Source organism: Fundulus heteroclitus, unplaced genomic scaffold (genome assembly GCF_011125445.2).
Source record: "Fundulus heteroclitus isolate FHET01 unplaced genomic scaffold, MU-UCD_Fhet_4.1 scaffold_38, whole genome shotgun sequence".
Classification (NCBI taxonomy): Eukaryota; Metazoa; Chordata; class Actinopteri; order Cyprinodontiformes; family Fundulidae; genus Fundulus; species Fundulus heteroclitus.
The window spans coordinates 613,346-636,538 of NW_023396792.1; the positions used below are offsets into that span (position 1 = coordinate 613,346).

General features: G+C 40.6%; 1 protein-coding gene across 1 annotated transcript in view; it reads left to right on the top strand.

Annotated features, from left to right (window-relative positions):
• igdcc3 (immunoglobulin superfamily, DCC subclass, member 3) overlaps positions 1-23,193 on the top strand; it is a 69,177-nt gene that overhangs the window by 20,088 nt on the left and 25,896 nt on the right. Inside the window, exons 3-5 of the mRNA XM_036130777.1 lie at positions 19,304-19,448; positions 19,530-19,660; positions 21,339-21,476. Of these exons, the coding sequence (XP_035986670.1) occupies positions 19,304-19,448; positions 19,530-19,660; positions 21,339-21,476 (414 nt within the window). The remainder of the gene's footprint in view (positions 1-19,303; positions 19,449-19,529; positions 19,661-21,338; positions 21,477-23,193) is intronic.

The following is a 23,193-nucleotide window of genomic DNA, read 5'->3' on the forward strand; positions in this document are numbered from 1 at the left end:
AACACTTAGGATCACATGAAATCCATGACAGGGACATGTGCTCAGGGGCGTAGGCTGACCGACTGCAGGTACAAAAAGCAGCTGTACATTGTGTGCTCAGTCTGCACGTGAACACGTGACCGACATCTTCATATCCCCGTCAAATCCTAAATAAAACTAAAACGTTTAATTCCATCCACAACCGAGGAGCCATCTCAGGCTCCATCTACAGACATGCGTCAAATAGCTCAATTTCAGTGAGCGTCAAAGGATGAGACGTTTATTTTTCTCCTTTGCAGGTCGGGAAATTTGTATCACCTTTCCAGCTGGCGTCCTTAATCATTTTTATGAATCGGTCCCTGCTATTTTTCCTTTACAGAAGTGGTTTTATGTCACGCGTTAGCGAGTCGTAAGGTGGGCCGCTTCATTGCCGTGGCGTGAAAAGATGAAACATGACGCTTGTGGCATAATAGCTCGTCCATTTTCCAGCACGGACATTATTTGTGAGGGGGAAGACAGCTTTAGAGGGTTAGCTGGCGGATGCTGGGTTGGACAAGCCAGTAATATGTGCTCATGTTTGACAGCCTGTGGTAGCACCCCTCCCATCCACTGCGGGGGGGAACAGATTTGATTAACCTGAAGACTAGGGAGCCGGAGCCACAGGTTGTGTTTCCATATCAGTGGGCATCACTTTACATCCCATGCAACCTTTATCATACCACATTACAGATACATAACCATACCATTGTGAGTGGCTGTTTTCACATGTTTTTAACACAAAAAACACGAAATCAAAGAAAAAAAATGTATTTGCCAGTGCACTCTCAATTTGTGATTTTGTTTGACTTTCTCTGTCCCTGCTGAAGGAAAACATTCGCACTGCATGTTGCTGCCACCACCATGTTTCACAGTGTGGGATGCATGTTCCGGGTGGTGTGCAGCGTTTCGTGTGTAGGCCAGAAAGTGCAGATTTGGTACAATCTGACCAGAGCACATTCATTCACATCTTTGTTGGATCCCCTTCATGGCTCGTGGCAAACTGGATGTTTCATTGAGTTCCTTTAACAATGGCTTTCTTCTTTCCACTCTTCCTAAAGCCCAGGTTTGTGGATTACACAATCGACTGTTTTAGTGTCAACATATCCCTCCAGCTGAGCTGTGGAACTCTACGGCTCCTCCAGAGTTACCACTGGCCTCCTGCCCACTTCTATGGTCAATATTGCCTGTTAAAGTTGTTGATAAACTGACCCTGCTTTAATCTACTTTAGCTTTATCCTAGTCTCCTCCTCATTCTTATTAGATTTTGTTATCTATGAAACCTCTACGAGTCCATTAACAGAAAACTTGTATTCACACTAAGCTTAATCTATATGTAGGTGAACTCTATTTATTAATTGTGTAATAGCTGAAGCAGCTGGTTGCACTGGATTTTTTAATTTAAATTTTTTTTGGGGGGTGGGGGTATATCAGGTTAAAGGGGTCTGAATGCAAATGGGCACCACACCTTTTGATTTCAGCTTGGAAGCAAATATTGAAAACCATGAATAATTTTCTTCCCCTTCACAGCTATGCAATGCTGTCTGTTGGATCTTCACATAATATACATATAAAATAGAGAAAAAGTGGCTTTCTAAAAGGTCTGTACTTTGCTTGGCAGTGCAAATATCAGTGAATAAAAATGACTTGTGAAACATGTTTTCTCCCTTCATTGATCACCTTTATTTCAACATTTAAAATAACAATGTTATTTAATTTTCATTGCTTCCAAGGTATCTCCACCTTTGTAGAATACTCCCTGTTAACCTCATGGAACGAAATTGTGCAAAATTCAAATTGTTATTATTGTCGTGTCAACATTTGTCTGTAACAAAACTTCAGAATGATGTAAACTATTTTAAAACTTTATTTTCAAATTGTGTTTTTTATACAAACATCTATGAATTCTGAATAAAAGGGACTTTTGAAGGAAAACACATTTCTTTAATGTACTATGTCAGTGGCACAAAATGCATTCCATTTAAATTGATATTTCAAACAATTTTGACCTTAATTTATTCTGGAATATAACATTTTCAGAATTAATAAAGCTACCACTCCAAAAAAACTAAGCCAAGAAAAAAAATATATTTTTTATTATTATTTTAACATATTTTTACTGATAATGGACTATAGACTATATAGGAAATGCCACTAAGACTAATATTGCCTTTCTTTTTTCTATTCTCGGGTTTTAGCCTTGGATTTGTCGCTACAACAGGCAGAAATGTCTGAGTTTATGCAAATCCTGGGCTTTTCTTTGTTTACTCAGACCCTGAAAAATGAATTTCATTATCTGCTGGAACAAATATGTTCGTAAACATATCAGTTGAGTCTTTGTTTGGACACGATATAGGTAGTAGGAAAGACAAAGGGCTATCATTTCTCACCCGATGTCTGGTAACACTGAGTGGTAATGACAGGGCCTGCTCTTCCCTCTCCTCTCCCTCCTGTCTATTGGCCTCAGTTGTGGGCATATTTTTCCCGGTGATTCGGTGAGACCTCAGCTGCGTGCAGTGGGAGTGGCTGGAGAGTCATACGTGTGCGTGGACAAAAAAAAAAAAAGATAGGGAGGCTACTGATTGCGTATTACAATGAATTCGCCAGGATTACCGGGTTTGGAGGCAGGCTGGGGGTTGGGTGATCCCCGGCGACCGCAGTCGCCTGGCAATCTCAGTGGAGCCAAAGAAGGAGGGGGGGAAGAAAAGATAACAAAAACGTAAGAAATGGAGGGGAAACTGGGAATTTCTAGCTGCTGCGATAAGAGGATGTGCTGGTGACAATATCCTCACATCACAAAATGAGCTGGTGGCAATTTGCCATACATTAAGGGCAGCTGTTCTCATGGTTATTATGTTAAAACGCTGCATGTTGCAGACTGCAGCTCCCCTGAAATTGTTTTGTGTATTTCACTGCATTCCCTGTTCCCTCCATTCATTTTATTTCAATCCTCTCTGCACGTTTTTCATGTTTTGTTTTCAGTTCATTTGTGCCTGATAAGACTTTTACCCTATTAGTTATAATGGCCACAATTTGTTTATAAATGTATTTCGCCAAATAATTGAGCTGATGCTTATTAAATCCCAAACAAAATCCTCCTTTACCTTTGTAGTCTCTCCTGTCTTCCACACAATCAGCGGCTCCTCCTTCGCTGTGTCATGCGATTGTGCCCCCCCCCTCCTCCTTCCTATTACCCCTCAAACACATCTCTGTTTGCCACACACGTGATGGCACCATGTTGGTCGAGATTGTGATTAATGGCCACAGTTCAGCCTGAAAAATTCCCGTGAGTGGGTGTCAGTTGGCTTACGCACAGAAGAAACTCATTACTGCTGTCGGCTGGGATGATGGCGCAGGGACGGCTGTGAGGTACTCAACGTGTATGTGTGTGTGTGTGTGTGTGTGTGTGTGTGTGTGTGTGTGTATGGGTACCAGAGAGAAAGGCACAAATTTCTGTGCATGTCACTAAGTGCAAGCGGGACCGTTCACCCTTTCTATACATAGGCTATCATGTGTGAATAAGAGTTTCTGTAAAAGTGAGTGTGTGTCACAGGTCCGCTGTCCAAGTAACAAGGATAATGTCTCAGACGTGACTGAACCAGTCTCTTTCCGTGGCCTGTGCACACAAATGTTCAACTCAGAGGTCCTTAATGGATAACCTCTGCACACTGTATTGCTCAGTCACTGCTGTCATTCTCCTCTGCCATATTTCCGTGGTATTTTTGTCATTTATAATCATATGCTATTGCATTGATCAAAAGCGTAACAGAGATTTTTGTAAATTGATAATCCATCACAGAAAAGGGGGGTAGAATCAGCGACTCTAGAAGCACAGACTTTGATCTGGACTGAACATCGTGCCGATCCAGAGATCACACCTTTTTATGGCATGCTCAGATAGGGTTAAAAATGAGTTAAAGATTTTGATTTACATGTTGATCGGGACTTTTTTAGATGGAAAGGGGACTCTTTTTGCTGAAAATGTTTTAATGTTGGGAGCCTGAAGATGAGGAGTATTCTAGTTAGCATTTTGTCTTTTATGGGTTAATTAAAGAATAGACCATTCAATAAAGTAATTAAAACAGGATGAAGTTCTGCTCATTAAATATATTTTTATAGCATTTGTTGCATTGTGTCCCTATCACTCTAAAAAAAGGATGCAGCCCCGGCTCAAATGAATTCCTTGAATTGGTAACAAGTAATTGAATTAAATTTACTCAACTTAATTTATTTACGATGATTTGACTTGACAACTTATACACTAAATGAATTAAGTTGGACCAACTTAATTCAATTACTTGTTACCAATTGAAGCCATTCATTTAAGTTGGAGCTGCATTACAGAACAAAATGTTTACATTTGAATATAATAGTTTTTCCTAATCATCTCAAATGTCCGGTTAATTCTCAGAAATCTGCACAACTCATTGGAAAGTTCCCAAATTACAATATTTACAAAATTTCTCATTTTAACTTCCAGAATCAAACCAGATGTTTTCGACTCTGCCTTCTAGGAAAGACCTGAGCGCTGCTGAAACACTGATCATTAATAATTTGAACATTCAAAGGAAGGAATAGTTAGTTTATGACACAGGACAGTAAGGTTGTTTTTTTTGCTCACAATTTGTTGAAACTCCAAATAATAAAAAAAAAATAAGCCCAGTTATCAACATGTCATATCAAAACACGGCAGAGTGAGGTTTGTGTTGAACCAAGGACATTTTGTAGCCATATTGGCTGAGTGAGATACATTTTAAGACAGAAATGATAAAGCAACACATGCTCCAGGTGAAGTGCTATTAGAATGTTGCAGCAGCTTTCTGAAACAGAGTGAATCCAGGAAGGACAAAATATTGCTGGGTGTTAAAAAAAAGAAAGCGTGCTGAAAATGATTATTATTTGATGGCTTGAACAGAACTCAAACTATTACACACCACTTGATAAAATAAGAACAGCCTGGGGTGGGAAAGAAAACAGCTGCAGGCATAAAATGCCATTTATTTTGTAGGTTGCAAGCAAATTAAATAGACGGTATTTGCTTATCATTGTTTTTCCAGACCTCTAACATTATCATTAAAATGAGACATGGACATTTGAACATGAAGTTTGAGAACCCCTGCAAATATATTTTGTCTCTCACAAAGACCGTTTCTATTCTTCAGCCTCTTAACTTCTGATTTAGTAACGAGTCCATGGCTACAACGCAAAGTTAAACAACCTTGGGGTCCTTGCACAATATGTATGTTCGAGACTGAAAGAGAAATCTGAATATCTTTCTCAAAAGGATATATTGAGATAAAAAAAAACACTCAAATACATCACTTTTCCACATCCACTTCAGCCTTGCAGGGTTGAGAGGAGATGACGCCAATCTCCTGTAGTCAGTGGGCGAGAAGTGAAGTCACCCTGCAGGTCACTAGACCATCACAGGGCAATGATAAAATATACAACCCTGGACGCGTTCCCTCACACCTAACGCCAAGTTTATAGAGGCCCCCCCCCCTAAGTCTCTGGAGTTGGTAGGCCTATTTCCATCACTATAATTTTTATTTACCTGCAAAGACTATCAAGTTCAAGTTGAGAATCTGACTGGGCCACCTCAAAGCGTTAATGTTAATCCCAGACAGAAGAAATGTGTTGGTGAAATTAAGATATTACTTTAAATATAGGGATATTAATACATTTATGTTTATGTAGCCAGCTGCATCCCTTACTATTCTTCTGGTACTCAAAATAAAATGATCTTCTTAGACTCATTGTTCAACAGTTTCATTTAGAGCTTGGAAAACAAAAGCTTTCAGATTTGTGTGCTTTTAAAAGACTTAAATTACACATATTGTTAGTTTTGTATTTAAGATCAAATAAATGTGGGTTCTAACTAGATAAAAAAAAAAAAAATCCTGCATCTGATGTTCACTGCAAAAAATACTGCTCACATCAGCAACCCCAAAGGATGTAGATTTGTGATAAACAGACGGCTCTGGATTTTTGATCCCCGCTTCATCTCTGTTGACAGATTTGTTTGCGCCAGTTGTTGACAGGGCTACGCTCTTGGACGCTGTGATGTCAGGATTTGTAAATCAGCGCGGGCAGCACTACAGATAAATGTTAGGCTGGAACCGCACCTCTTTGGCCCAGCGGACCGGCCCTCTTCTTTGGGCTTCCGTTGTTGGGCCTGTTGGTCGGGGCCGATGAAGGCGTGAGATTTACACAGTTGCTACAGTTGTTTTGGGGGAGCCCTGTTTTAAAGGGTGCTGTGAGACGCAGCGGAGCGCATGGGCCGGTCCCGCCCTGCTTCTTTTTAGATTTCCCGTGGGAGTGCCAGATGCAGGGTCATCCATCTACCCCTGGGATCAAACCATCCCCCCTCAAAGTCATTGTCAAGTGGAAAGATAACTCTGCATGTTATGGTCTCAGGAAAAAAAAATACGCCCTCACAAATCAGGGTACGTTACTTCCTCTGAACTCGTATTCTTTCCACTAGTGATCTCTGATCAAGGAACAGAGATGGAAATAAAATAAAAGGCTTCTTGGCAACCATCTGTCCCTCTCTTCATAAAGTTGTACTCTCATGGATTAGAGGACAACTAATTAAGGGGAAGTAACGAGTGTCTGGCGGTGGAGAACTGTGATGTCAAATGTCCATCCAGGGTTGTTATTCAGCGCCACGTCTGTCTGCAGGGCCTAACTCATTTCTGCCTTCACAAAACAGGGGGCGTAGACTGTCTAAAGAGGGAATTTAATGGCATTTCCATTTGAATATAAACGTGATTTAGCCTAAATGTCTCCGAATCCTCAACACAAACCAACGGCAAGCATTAAGCGGTGTATGTTTTCGCACAATGCGGTGATACTGCAGTCAAATAATTCTTGTGGACATGCGCTCTCACACCGGGGTACATGATGGAAGAGGGATCTCATTTGAATTCTAAAGGAGGCCATTGCGTGCAAACGTATTGGTGATAATAATTAGATATGTGGCCTCCGGGCAAATAGAAAATTGGCATTGAGAAACCATCTTTCCTGCAACAATAAGGTGAGGGAAGAAAAAAGTGTCTACAGCTTTTTAAGGTACATTACTTTTGGCAATAAGTGCCTGGAGAATAATAGTTTTCAGAGCACATTTCGAGAACTGACACAAAAAGGACGCCATCATCATAAGCATTGTTCGGTTTGAGCTTGAATGCATTTATGAGGAAAGGAATGTGAATTTATTCCTTCACGGCTTGTGAATTTGAGCACACTTAACAATAGCGTGCTGCTCCCTGAAATGCTCAAGAGAAATGAATTTCATTAACTTAAAACATTTACTCTCCGCTGTCAGGGAAGTTAAAGAAAGAATGGTGGGAAATCAGGGGCTTTAGAGAGCCCAAACCTGACTCACTAAGAATAGCTTCTGCTCTACATGCATTCGGTTTTCGGTTCCCCTTTTATAATCTGTGCCTGAAAAGCATTGGTGGATTCTCGACAAATCCTAAATGACAAATATGGGCTGTGTTTTTAACTACCTGACAGCTCGAGCCTCAGCTCCAGTGTCAGAAATGATGAGAAGTCGGTTAAACTGATGTGTTCATAAGGAGACTGGGAACCCTTGAAAACGCTTGGATTATACTTGGATTGCTTAATTTAGTTTAACTGTGTGATTTTCAAATGTTACTGCCCCTCCGGTGTTAGCATACAGTAATCAGGCATACCAGTATGAGAGAGGAAGTGAATCCCACTGGTTATCTCTTTATCATGGCACCTGTTAGTAGGTCAAGTCAACAGCTTGTTGTCAAAGTTGATGTGTTTGCAGCAGGAAAAAAGAGGCAAGTTTAAGGATTTGTGCGAGTTTGGAGAGGACCAAAATTTGATGGTAAAACAAGGGAGTCAGAACAAAACTATTGCCTTTCTGGAGTGTTCCCAGTCTGCAGCGGTCAGTACCAATCAGGGGGTGGAAAAGGAAGGAACATTTGTAAAATAGCAACAAGTCCATGGGCAGAAAAGGCTTTCCGATCCACGTGTGGAGGAATGACTGACCCGCATTGTCCGATTCAACAGATGAAAGACTGGCTTAAATGTCTAAAAAGATTCATGCTGGTTCTGCAAGGAAGGCACATAAATACAAAATGTATTGCAGTTTGTTGTGTTTGTAAACTACAGGGAATAGGGAAAGGCAAACGTTAGCCTTAAAACACTCCCTTTTTATTAAACAGACAGACATAATGTGAGCTGTGTGTATGGTTTGTGGAAATCTGAAATAGCAGAAACTGGGCCTTTAAGAAAACGATAAGGCTGAGGTCAGTGGAAAACCTTCAAGGGACTTCACAGGACTTTATCCCTCTGGAGCTATCCCACATGCAATGTCCTTGTTAAGATGGTAATTTGGAAGAGGAACAAATTAAGGAAGGGACCGAGTTAAGAGGAGATCAAATTCTTTCAAGTAGAGGATTTGAAGCTCCAGTAATGGGAGAATACTCTCACCCACTGAAGTGTCACTTTCCCCAAATCCCCTCTTTTTGTCGTTTCTTATTTTTTGGCAGAAATAACTGAGCCAAAAATATTGTCTTTCATTATTTAGGTATTTAGCAAAAAGGAAGATTTTATTTTTGTATCAAACTGACCTAAAACAGACGATGATTAAAAAAAAAAAGGATATGTTTTCTTTTTATACAGTGTGTGTAAATATCTTGTTTCAGCTATAAGTTTACCCCAGCTCTATAGGCGGTGAAAACCAAAGGCATCATGTTCAGGTCCTCAGTTTTATCCAATTACAAACGCCTCTGTGTTGTGAAGAGTGGAGCAAAACTTTAACGGAGCATAGTAACATCGTCACTGCCCTAACACGAGGATGTCGTTAAAACTCAGACACGCTTTAAAAAAAACACAAGCGGTCATTAATATCAATTCAGATGACATTGTGGAATGTGAAATCTTACCAATACTCTGGTTTTGTAAGTAAATAGAGTGAGAAATGCAGATTGCAATGATTCTGACAGACCATAAATTTCCTTGAGATTTTGGAACATTAGCATCAAAAACATTTGGAACCATCAACACTTGATGTCGTTTGCTGCTCGATGTGAGTTGTGCATAAGCAAGCACATTGACTTTCAGTGTCTACCAGCTTAGAGGGAAACTTGGCAAGACTATGAAGACAGCTGCTCTCATTAGTATCCCATCAGCTCCATGGAATATTTGTTCCAAAATTGTCCTTTTTTATATCTGATGGAGTCCATTTGAATTGCACAATAAACTGACACATATTTTGGCTCATCGTACTGGACATTTTCTTGCTGACATTTCATATGTAAAACACGAATGCTACAATGGATCTACATCACCAAAAAAGTTCATTGTGATGTTCTTCAATCGTTTGCAATGTAGCCTTGATTTTTTTAAATCTTCAAATTTCTCACTATACTATGACCCAGGGTTTATGTGCTACTTTTTGACTTCACAAAATGGAAGGATTATGCATGGTTCCCAAATTAACAAAATATATTGTTGAAGGACTGTTGTTCATGCAACATCCATTGGAAACCAAATAGCACATCTAAGTTTATCTGTGTGGGGGCAAGAATGGGGAAGGGCAAAATGCCAGTGCTTCTCACATTCTGAGCATGCACAACTCACATCCGTTAATGACAGACACCATGCAAATTTCACGTTGAAAAGAGAGACAGCTGCGGTTGAAAGAAAACAAGATCATGTGCTCGGCAGAACCGGGATCACACAGAGATTTATGAGCCCACTGAAGCCATCTCTGACTGTAATGAGGGAAAGTTGGAGGATTTTAATGAGTTTTACACCCAGTGTGTTCTGAAACAATACAAAGAAACAGCTATTTCTGTTGTTCTCACATATCAAATCCTTTGATAATTGCTTGCGTTTCTTTGCATATTCAAATACTTATTAAACATGTTTTATTTCAGAAAAAGAAACCGCATCAAAAGAGTTGGCAGACGCAGAAGACAAACACTTATAGATAATTCCAAATCCCTTTTTCATTTTGTCACAGCTTTGTCTGTTATTTTAGCTCTTATTTCTCTTATATTCTCCTCCCACCCTTATCGCCCCTGCTGCTATATGCTCTTCTTTCTCCTGTGCGTGTCCCTAATCTCACAAAGCCGTGACTGGGAATCATTTGAATAATCCCTTAATTTTCAGCATCTGTTGAGTTTTAATGGCTCTCCCTTTAATTAGGCTCTGCATGCTGAAGTGAGTGGAGGACGCTAAGTGTTAGATTTAGGTCCACTGTGAACGGTGGGAGCATTAAGGTGGGGGGCTGTAATGGGCGGAGCAGGGGCCAGAGGAACCGAAGGGTGGTGATTTGCCGCGGAAGAGGCTGATGGCGGTGCTGGAGCGAGGGGTGTGGCCGGCAGGGCGAGGGTAGCTGAGGAGGCCCTGGCTTTGTCTCTGAGGTCGATGGGCTGGGTGAGGAGGGCCCATGGAAAAAGAAAACAAAGCAGACATTGAGAAATGTGCCTCTCCATCATGCTGTTATTGTGCAGTACGTCATTATATCTGCCTACCTCAGCATCCTGCAAATTGATAATGCACCACCAAGAGCTATCTCTGTGTTTACACTGCATAATTACACTAATTAAGTGTTTGTTCAGCATTTGGCAGCCAGTCTTGTAATGTTTGTTATGAAAGTAATGAATACTGTGTTTAAAAGCCTATATTTTACTTAGACACCAAAGGATTTATGGTCACAGTGTTTTCTGTTATATCTATGCATGACATTTGAAATGCATGTGTTGGTTCCACCTTTAGTGCTCCCGAGAGCACTAAAGACTGACATTGTCCTATGTTTGTTTAATTGCATCATGTCTGATTCATAAATGCTGCACAGGGCATAAGGTACCAGTTGTCATTTAGGTCTAAAATATTAAGCTTAATTGATTAAACAGGCAACAGAATTTTTTATTTTTTTTTAATAACGCAGGATTTGAATAAACTTTGCATGTCTAATTCAATTCAGTGAACTGCATTCAATTGTGAACTGTGGGGAATTTCACATTTACCTTAGATGTGATTAATAAAAAAAGGAATAGAGATACAGATCAGGGAAATGCATTGTCATTATGCTGTTACATAATCAACAATGTCAAGTTTCTTTTCAATGAGCTGCAGTAGAAACAAACATAGAACATAGAAGATAGTAAAAGCAACTAAATAAATAACAAGCAAACATTTAAAAGGTCAAGGAACATAATTACACAATTGAGACAAAATGCATGAAAGAAGAGTTAGTAAAAGTGAAGTGCAAGTTGTGTTAAAAAAAGCTTAGCAGCATAAGCATAACCTGTCCCTCCAATGAAATTTTTGTGACTGCAATATGTCAAAGCAAAAATGTTGCTCCCTGTAAGCAATCAGTCCTCTCCATCAACAATGTCAAGTTTTTTTTTTTTTTTTTCATTTCAAACCTACAGTGTGGAACGACGGTGCCGTGTGTAGCCCGTGTTTACTTCCTGGTTCCTGAGCCAATCATATAAGAGATCCCGGTTTTGCCAAAACTATCTGTTTTGTGTGTTGTTCCGATTTCAAAAACTAAGTGTCATTATTACTTATTTCTGCTCTAAACTGTCTGCACTGATGAAGATTTGCTCACCTCAGCATCCTGAATGCTTGAAGTGGCTGACACAGCAGCAAAGATAGCTTGTTTTAATATTAATTTAGCTATTTACATTCCACGGATTGAGCACTGAAATAAAATAAAAAAAAGATATTTGCACTTTATCACACTGTGAATTTTATACCTTTTGTTACAATGTATTTGCAGTATATATGAGGTTGTGTTTCAGAAATATGTTTTATTTCCTTATGTTTGAAAACAGCAATTTGTGTGGCAAGGTAAAAAGCAACTCAATTTAACAGGTATGAAGTATTTTTGTGAGCCATATCTATTATCCCTTTGCCGTCACACCTATTTTCTGCAGAAACTCCTAATAGCAGTCATCAATCTTAATATGTTTAACTTAGCGCACACCAGCTCCATGCTATTGATCAACACAACAGCCAGCAGAGAGTGACACTGCCAAAATGTCTGATGCAGACACTTGCAACACAAACAGAAAAGCCAATTAAATTATTGTCAACCACATTATGTTGCTTGAGAGGGGAAATTCGGGTTCAGCTGGAGGAACAGCAAACTAGCAGGTTAAAGGCTTATTTAAGAGAAACAAGTCTGATCACTGAAGTGGACAGAGTTGGCAGCATCAATGCCATTTAACTGTGTGCATTAAATTGTATTTAATGCACACATATTTTTTTAGAAACAAAAAAACATTTTGTCTTGGTATTAGATTGCATTGTGATATTCTGAGTACAGACAAACTTATTTGTGACTGTGTGCTCAAGCCAATGGTAGCTTACCAACATGCAACTCATACTATTTTGGAATTAGTTTGACCAGAGAGATTGACTAAGAGGGCGACAATTTTCACTGGTTTGTCCAACTAGCCTTCAAAATGGAGAACAACAGCAGAACTTTGAAAGATTCATCATGAAAGAACTCAATGCAGTTTTTGTGCCTTTTGTTGTCTACGAGTGATAAATGTGGTGCTGAAATCGAAGGCAACTTGACTTCTTTTTTTCTAGAACACGTTTCACCTTTTATCCAAATGGCTTTGTCAATTTTGAACATGGGTTGAGAGCCTCAGGCTTATAAATTGTTGTACAGGTGATGAAATTGCGAGCTATGAATTGTGTCTCCGGCTACTCGCAGCATATCTTTACATTTTGGATGATTATGATACTTAAAGTTTAAATATAGGAAATCATTTTGTCAATTTTTAAGGTTATTATTTATAGTTCCTTTACTTATGAATAAAATGACAGTTCAGATTCTGTCTGGGTTGCAATCTGCTTTTTCAGGATTTGCTTTAATCAAGGGCGGTCCTGTGTTTTTTTTTTTTTTTTTTTTCCAAAGCCAAATGGAGGTTTTCCTCTCCATAAAGCAACACTGAGAGTAAAACATAAAGCTTGACTGCTAGAAATAACTGTCAGGTCATGCCTTATAAATTTTATTACAGGTACATTGGCTTGGGTGCACTTACCATAAATGATCAGTTGGTTTGCTTCTTAAGCCTCGTTTTCATCTGAACATCTGCCACTTGGGTTCCCATGGCAGATGTTCTGGTAAATTGATGCTGTTGCTCACACAGGCTACGACGCAGGAAGGTGTCATGGTGACCGTGCATTAAAGGGGGGGGGGGGGGATGAGTGTGTGTCAGTGTGTGTGAAGCCCATCGTTCTTTCGGTGATAAGCATCTCCCACCACAGACCAGCTGATGGATGATGGCGGTGCTGAAGCACTGCACTGTGCACAGGACAGGGGAAGAAGAGGGGGCCCAATTGGGCAGTCAGCCAATAGAAAGATAATTTCTGCATAAAAATGCTTTCTCCGTGGTCCCAGTGCAGGGATTGCTATTTCAGGGATGCCTGCTTAAAGGTTGCTGAAGTGTGAGCTCTCCAAGCTGGAATTGCGCGGTACATCTTCTCCATTATTTATGGCTCCCATGTCTGTTTTACTCATTTACCAAGGTGGAGCCAGGGTGGGTGCTGCAGTCACCGCCACTGCCTGAACAACATGTGCTTAATGATGTCACAGGCTTGAGAGGATTTGTGGGAGTGGGGTGAGGAGAGTGATCGGGAGCAGTACAGATGTACGCTGGAGGCGTCTGCAGGCAAAGGGAAGGGAGTGCAGTGATATTATAGCATAACTAGCTACAGGTTTGACTGCTGCTGCAGTGGGTTTGTCTCTATGATAGCATCATTATATCTGTCGTAACAACGACTCGTGCCCACCACGATGAAGAAAAACATCACCAGAGCTGTAAAATACACGAAAACAGCTAATCTGCTCGGCTGATTTGTTTACTGTAGCTGTCATGATCCTGGTGTGTGTGTTTGAGTTTGTGTGAAATCTTTCCTGAACAGAAGGTCTCTGCTGGAGCGCGTGGCTGCCAGTGGCTGACTGCACACCTGTCAGCAATCACCTCACCTGGGGTTTAAGGAACTATTGGATGACCAGACGTCGCCTGATGATCAGCCTTCTTGGTAGAGTCAAGCCAAAGTGTTCTTCTTGACTAAACTCTGAGAGCTTTTACTTCCAATCCTGGATTTCACCAGCAAGCCGCTATATGACAGAGCTCTCCCGGAAAATCCATTCCCGGTCATCCACAGCGCCTCTGGCTATCACCTGCCAGCCCGATCTTTAATACTCCGTTCGATCTCCGTCAGGATCTCAAAACTCCTTCTGCTTTGCCTTCATTAAATTGCTTTCTGAACATGACCCTTGCTGAGACGTCTCCTTCTGCCATCCACCAGGATCTTCATCTCTGAACTCTCTGATCTCTGAAACCATAAGGCATTTTATTCACCTCCTGGGTTATATAACTAATTCCTGTTCTGGTCCACCTCTCCATCTATCAGCTCCTCTCGTCCTCAAGACACTGTTGAACCAGAAAACGCAGAAACCACCCCCGTTGTACAATTTTTACATCCTACATCTATCGACTACATTCTCTGGTGAGTTTTCTTCTGCATGTGGGTCAAGAACTGTCCTAAAAAACGGAAGCATGCAGCGTTGCTGATAATGGTGCAGGTTTTTGGTCTGCAGGCCTATGTTAGGTATGTGTCTGTCTGTGTATGTGTGAGTAAATTAACATCATTACCATCGGTTGTTAGGCAGAACAACAAACCAATTCACAGAGGTGTAATTGAAGCAATCACCATTTAATCTAAATTTCTTAATTAAATAGACTGGGCTTGCTGACATGAGAGCGCCTTTAAATCCCTCAGCTTTAGGGTCAGGTAAACATGACCAGGGGTGTCGCATTAGAAAGGTGATATTCTTCAACGATACCTTCATATCACTGGCCCATATGGACACATCCGCATGCATATAGTAGGCCTTTGTTCCTCCTTGCAAATATTTTAGCGTGAGCAAGTGAAATGTTTTTCAGGCGGATTTTTTTTCCATGCTGATTTCTGCTTGACTCTGAATCCCTTTTGTTTCACGTGAAACACACAGCAGGACTGTCCCTTTCACTTTTGACGACGCCTGATTTACAGTGCAGCTACTTGTTGAAAACGCTGCGCTTCACACTTCCTGTCTGCAACCCTTCCCCATATTATTCCCTCAATCATTCTTCTTTTGTCACAAACTGTCGAACATATGTTGGAGGAGCGATCTCCTCCCTGTGCACTTGTGTATGGGCTTCTTTTTAGCATGCACCCCATCCATTCTCTCCTCTATTGCGGTAATTAGACCTGCTTCATTTCAGTCCGCGGCGTCATGCTGGTAGTGGACACTCTTTAATCATGTGTGAGTGTCTGTCAACAGAGAGCAGAGGAGGAGTGAAAAACAAAGGCTGAACAGGTCCGGTGGGGCCGGGCTTTGGGATGAGTGGTCTTACATCATGGGGGGGGTTGAGATGGCTGCCTATTACATTAGCATACGTTTATCTATGGTGGCTAAAGTTGAGCCTCACTTTTTGACTGACTGCAGCCTTTAACAATAAGACATTTAAACACACCGCAGATTATGAAACACCGTTTTTTCTTTTTCCAGCTGGTGCAGACGGTTAACAAGTTCCCCTTCCTGTATGCATTTATCTCTATATGTTTCCCTATTGTGATTCTGACAATTGTGTCTGATTTTCTGAGGGTTTGTAGGGGGCGAGGGCCTCTTAAAGAACCCATGTTTTATGCATGAGGACCAAGGGTGGGGCCCGCTAGGGGTGTGTGTCAGAGGACACACACAAGAGCCAAATCAGCGAGTACTTGGCAAAGATGCACAAGATGGCTCCTTTAGGCTGTGGTCCCCTTTTGTCCTTTTGTTCTTTAAGTCTCCCAGTATATTTGGACGCTACTGTACAATGTATGAAACGCTGTGGTTTGTGACTGACCCAACTTTAAGCCCTTCGCAGGTAGTATCATTCAGCCACACCTCTTTGTTTTCTAGAGATACAAATGTGTTTAATGTAACACCAGACCAACATCGCTAGTCTGATCAAGTCTCTTTCTAGATAGCAAGTATTTTTCCCAGGAGGTAAAGTAACACAAAACCAACAGACTGAACAGGCCGGAGATCAGTTTAGCTGACTGTGTGTAACTTGTGTTCAAAATAATACAATGTCAGTCAGTGAGGTCATTCATTAAGAAAAGAACAGGAGCCAAAACAGATGGCCTTTATTAAACGACAAAGGGAGCAAATACTGTTCATAAAGTGGTGGTTATAGCACAGTCCTCTCTGAAACAACGATTTCGATGGGTTGTTTCAGACATGTTTTCTTTTTCAAGGGAAAAGGAAAACATGTAAAGAGGTGCTGGAAATGACTGGAAAGCTTCCCTTTGAATGACCCAAAGAGTAGGCAAACTGGCACAGTCGGTCAATAATCTACTCTGGAGTGATACAAAAAAAAATTCTGCAGCTCCCTGGGAGTATTGCAACAATTAGAAGATGTCTATGTAAAGCCAATCTGCTGGCAAGAATGCCTTGGAAAGCCCTGCTGTTGAAAAAGTTACATGAAGAACAACTTGACTAACCTAGAGAGAAATCGTGCAGCATTTTTGTCTATCGATGAAAGCTAGATTTATCTGGTTGGGTCTTGGTGCCACAGACAGTTTGTCAGACGACCCCCAAACACTAAATGGTAGCTTAGGCATCTTGCTATGGGAATGTTCCTCATACTATGCTGTTGGATTTATTTATTGCACATATAGCATCACTTTTGGTAAATCAAAATACTTGGAGAGGTCAGGTTGTCCAATGCCAAATAGGTGATTTAGATTTTTTATTAGGAATTGAATGTGCAGTGTTCCTAATGCATTTGCCTCTAGGGAAATAAAAGCCATTTCAAGAGGTCTGAGCCTTGCTCACTTTATTAAGCGCACAGCTGTTATTTTGAGCACAGCTGTATATTTGGCTGGAAGACTTTGCATGTCTGCATCTGGATCTCCTTTTTTTTTATATAAACACATATGAAGTGTTCATGTAACAAACTGCTCCTCCACACTTTGTCTTTGGCACAGTTTTGGTGTAGGTTAACCAGAAACTAAAGCAAATGTTCCCTGTAAATACTGCAACATTGATTTTTGGCCTGTAGTTCTAAATGGTAAAAGTAACAAAATAGTTGATCACATGCAACAGGTCCTAAAATAAATCAGATGGTCTCTATTAGCAGTCAAGCTCTGATCAAATACAACTTTCAACGGTAGATATTGCTTCAGAGTCTTTGATATTCACACTCCAACCTTAGTAAAATTTTAAGCCAATCCACAGCTGCTTAAAAATAGAGATGGTCTGATCTTCTTTTATGAAAAAAAATTACATATTTGTCTCACATGACTTCAAACTGAGCTTTTAGCTGCCCGGCTCTTTTCGTCCTGAGTTTAGAAGGAAATATCACAGCTAAAAATAGATTTTATTCAGTAAAATTTTTGATCACAGCGTTTGAGATGCTTGACTTCAGAAATACCTTCCACTAAGCATTTCTCCTTCTTGACACTTTCTTCCTCTCGCTAAAAATTTGCTGCGTTTCCTCCTCCTGTTCTCTCATGTCTTGTACTTCACAACAATTATACCTATTCTCTTATAGATCATACATAACAATATTTAATTGGAGTTAGAACAGGGTTGGCCATGGTGTCAATGAATTTTGAATAAAATGATGCTCAAAATTGTTTCAGATGGTTTCCTTTTAGGCTTAAATCCCACACTGCATGGTGTCAGCAGTGAACAGAGAGCTTGCAAATCCTCAGGTTTTATCATTTGTTTCTCCGTCTTTTGTCTCCCCGCTGCCTCTTCACCTCAGCAGCTACAGGCAGACAGCCACCCACCCGCAGTCTGGTTCCGCTAAAGTTTTCTCCTTGTTTGAAATGAGAGGGCTGTTTTCACTGTTGCCAAGCACTGCGCAGAAGGGGATTGTTGTGTTTTTCCTCCGTAATATAGCAAGGTCCCGACCCTGCGATCTAAAATGCCCCAAGATGACTTATCTTATAATTTGATGCCATATAGATGTATTGAATTAATTTTCATTAGAGCTCCTGACATCCATCCAGAGATGAAAGGTCAAGCCGTGTTGGAGAATGCAGCTCTTCTCATTAAAGCTGCGATGTGAAATAATCACAGTGTTAGACTCCGATGCAGCGCTGGTGCCTCTTTTCTCTAAAGTGTCGCCACTTTAAGTGAACTATTTCTCACTGACTTGTCTGCTTTCATCTGCTGACCTTTATGTTGGCACTCCAGTTGTTATGTAAAAACATCTAAACTGAAATGACGCTTAAGTTAATATCCGTATCAATTATTAGAGTCAAAGCACCGACTGCTGATGTATTACGGTACACAAAAGTGATTAGGATTCAGACACGGTAAACAAGATGTTATTTGAAAGGCAGGCAGACAGCAGCGGAGAACATTTCAGACATTATATAAGCATGCCTTCCACTCTGTCTTCCTGCAGCTAATAAATGATTGCAGGGAACATTACGGAGCAAAAGGTTATGAAATAATAGGGGTGCTGGACGCTTCTGTTGTAATACAGTAACTAAGTAAAAAGTCGTCCTTCGTCCAACTTAATTATGGCTGACATTTAAAGGAAGCCACTCCTTGCTGAAGCAGGTGGGAGAACAGCGAGAGAGGAGAGGGCCTCTCTCTAATTGAGTTTGCTGCTGGCTCCAACTCTGATTATGCTTTTGTTCTGCAGGGAGTAGATATGTGAAGTGCAGCTGAATGGGGTTCTCAGCAGGGATATTGATACGGGTTTCCTCATATTGTATCTGTATCTTTCTCTTCATTAGCAAGCAATTTGAAAGAAACTTCGGGGGAAAAAAAGGGTGACCTACATACTAAATATGGCAGGAAATCCATATGTCTGCATCTGGGCCTTCAGTAGAGATCGCTGCCTGCAGCACAGTCAGAAGTAAATGTAAAGGCTGTGATCGACAAAAGAAATGTCAGATTTGAGCAGATTTTTTTTTAAATCTTGTCTATTAGTGGATGTTCAGTGTAGCTTATTAATTCTTAGAAATATTTTTATTACGTTTGTGTCAAGTCCAGTTGAGTTCTTTCAGTAAAACAAACCTTTACATGATAATAAGTCTTAGAGAATGAGGCTCTCGCTTGCTTCCACTTCTTCACGTAACCTCAGAGAGATTCTGTATTACTAGGATCAGGACTCTATGGGGATTGTGCCATCTGTTGCAGGGCTCCCAGTTCTTCTCTGTAATGACAGAGGCTTCTTGCGTTTTTATAACGTTATGGCCTAAATTCACATTCCTCTCTTGCTCTCTACAGCCATGGCAGACTTCCACGTGCAACCAGAGTCGGTGCATGCTGAAGAGTCCGGTGTGGCTCGATTCCAGTGCCAGATCCGTGGTCTGCCAGAGCCGGTCATTAGCTGGGAAAAAGACAGCCGCCCAGTGGACACCGCAGACGAGAGGTAGGGTCAAGCATGGCCTGAGGCTTTCTTTGAAACACTGCTGCCTTATCTGATATTCTACTTTTTTTCCTCTTTTTTTAGGTACACGCTGCTACCGACAGGTGTTTTGCAGATCACAGGAGTTCGTGAAGAGGACAGTGGAAAGTTCTGCTGTGTGGCACACAACAGTGCGGGAGTAAAACACAGTGCAGAGGCTCTTCTAACGGTTTCAGGTAGTTATTAATTACAGACTTATCTCCCACGTTCCATGCTTTCTTCCCTACACCAAAAAAAACCTTCAAGCAATTAAAATATTCTGTCCGACAACTGACCGTCTGCTCAGACAGTCAAAGAAAGTCCTTGTAATTGCCTCAACACACAGTAATCTCAAGACTTCCCAAACGTATTCATCATCTTAAGAGATAATACCTCACAAATATAGTCGTACAACTTGAACTTTCCCGCCTTTTCTCGCAAACACAAACATCTCTGTATTATGACTGTATTTGATTCAATAGGTCAATATACATGAATGCATATTTCTTAAATGGAAGAAAAGGGATTCATTCTATTCATTAATTTAAAAACTAAAAATCTAAAACCTGTGGTGTTAATTACCATAAATAAAATCTAGGGCAACCAACTGCCTTCAGAAATCGCCAACAGTAGACTTCTCACAAAAACACGGCCCCATCCGTCACCAGGTATTAGAAAGACGTTGACACAACTGCAAATCAACCATGACATGACTGTCCATATGAGCTGACAGGCTAGGCAAGGAAACGATTGATCAAACAAGTCGCTTAGAGGCCCATAGCAACTCTGGAGGAGCTCCAGAGATCCACAGCTCACATCTTGGGAACTCCAACTGTTGCGCATTTACTCAGGCTGACGTGCAACATGGTGGTGGCAGCATCATGCTGTTCATCAAAAGGTACAGGAAAACCCACATGGGTTCATGTGTAGATGGATAAAGCTGAGCATTGGGCAATCCTGGAAAAAAAAAAAAAACAGACTGGGCAGACGGTCACCTTCCAATAGGACAACACCCCTAACCATGCAGAATAACTACAGTGGAAGAGTTTGGATCAAATCAGATTCATGTGTTAGAAAAAAACGATTCACACAATCCAGACCTGAACCCTGTTGATAATCTGTTGGAGGACATTAGGAACAGCTAATGTACACTGACGCTCTCCATTCTTTCGGACAAGAGTTATTTAACATAGAAGATGCAAAAGTCCTTGCCTGTAAGTGTGAACAGCTGGTCTCTGCCTACAGTACCTCCAAAATACTTGCATCTGTAATTGCAGTAAAACATGGCTACTGCCCAATAGATTTATACAAGTAAAAAGTTTGAAACCCATGTATTATTTCCCTTGTACTTCAAATTACTTTGTGTCGGTCAGTCACATAAAATTCTAAAGAAATACTACGAACTTTACTGTAATAATCTGAGAAAATGTGAAAACACTCCCGGTATGTGAAAACTTTTTCAAGGCACTGTAGGGATCCATTTAATACGCTCGAATATTATTGAAAGTTTTATTACTGCAACTGAATTCACAAAGTGAAACACATCTTACAGATTAATTTGACGCTGACTGATGTTTTCAATCTTTTATTTCCTTTTTAATTATATTTTCTGCTTACAGCTAAGGACAACACAACATTTTAAATTAGAATATTACATCAGGCCAAAAAAAACAACTTTTTATTACAGAAATGGGGGCTTAATGAAATGTATGTTTAATAACTACTCAAAAGTTATTATTTTCAAACGGTACTTTTAATCTGACAAATGAGCCTCATCGAAGCGCATATTCTACTTTGTTGAACATGACTATATTCAGCTAATTCACAAAAAAAGCAATTACTGTAAAACACACCGTGCTGTACTCTTTCTTGCAGGCTCTCAGTCGTCGGTTTACAAAGAGCCCATGATTCTGGTCGGCCCAGAAAATCTCACCCTCACTGTTCACCAGACTGCCATCCTGGAGTGTGTTGCCACAGGATACCCTCGGCCCATTGTGTCTTGGAGCAGATTAGGTGAGAAAAATACCCCATCAATACAAAAAAAAAGGCCACAGAAGCGATAGACTCTGCATTTTTTTTTTTTATTTTGAGGAATTATCTGCTAAAATCAGGTATATTTTGTTCAATTGAAACGCGAGGGGCCGCGTCCTGGTGGGTTTGTTTATCCCGTGTTGCCCCACTCCTGTGTAATGCAGATGTGTACACAGAATACATTTCAGACAGGAAATCTATTGTGTATACACAAGGCAATGAGACTCAACATTAAGCCTCAGGGCTAAACATTATGCTTGACTCTGCACTGATAAATACGTGCGTCGTCTCCTCATGAAGTCCAACCTTTCTTCGGAGCACAGGAGGGCCTCTGAGTAATTGCCGTGAGATGCTGAGCCAGATACAATTAGTTTCTCCTCTTTACATGTTTTTTTTTTCCCTACCTTTACTATCACTCAGAGACTGCCTGCCAATTCTTCGGTCGCCTATCTGTTTTCGTTACCTATTATCTAGTCTATTTTGCTGTCCTAGATGTAAATTGCTGCCCCTCCCAAGCAGTCAGCCGTAATCAGATTGACAGTATTGCCTTACGCAATGCTGCCAGAATTAAATGCTAACACGATGGGATTTGTGTGTATTAGATTACAGCAGGGAGGCCTGGATAAGCTGCATAATGAATCTGATAGTTTCACATCAGTCACTCCTTAATGCTAGAGTTAGTTTGTTGCTATTCATTGAACCACGCCGCCGCCTGCTAGCTCGTGCTATGTCTCTCCTGACGCTAAATTAATTAGTGGCTGGCAGAGGGAAGGTGATTGAGGGGAGCAAGGGAAAAGGAAAGGAATGCATGCAGCAAATAAAACAAAAATGCTTCTCCTGAAACAAAGGTCCAATGGATCATTAGTTCTCCATGTACTTGGGTGATAGAAATCAATGAAGCAGCCTTTCCCAAAGTCCAGACTACGGTCCAGAAGTGAATCGAACAACAGGCTCGACCCAATTGGCAGTGCGGAAAATATGTACTAAAGGGCGAAAGTCGATACATAAAAACAGGGAAAACTGTGATTGGAAACACAAAGAGGTATGAGCCAAAATGTTCAAGCAGACGGCATCAACACAGAGGAGAAGCACTTCAACGTTAGTGAATTGTTGGTGAATTGCTTTTAGGACATCTTTAAGTAGTTTTAGCAACTCTGAGGGGACAAAAGGTCAGTTGTCAAAAGACAAAGCATCATGAGCATAATTGGTGATGGAGTTTGTCAGAACGCAGTTACAAAACCACTGTGGATCACGAAATACTGAAAAGTATCTCAAGTCACAATTGTTCTTTCCTAACTTTCGCATGAAATTTGGTTAAAGCTATTTTCTTGTAAAACCATTAGAGATAACCGATAGGAGGATTTTTATAAGCATTACAAAAATAAATTGAATCTTTTCTTTTTCTGCTGGAGTCTTATATTTTATTTTTTTACATCAACCAAAAAATGTGTTACCCCTTTGGGTTAAAGAATAGGGTTACTTTGTAAAAACATGATATTTAAACAGAAGCTGAAAAAAAAAGGAATTTTGAAAGTAAGCCAGTAAATAAATAAATTACTTTGGGCGCTATAGGTCGAGGCAGCCAACTGAAAACAGAAGGTCACACTCTGAAAGGCTTTACCTCAGCTGTTTTGGTGGTTCAGCTTCTTTTTACAGTATATGTTTATGTCGTTTATTCTTGTGTACAAAGAAAGACACT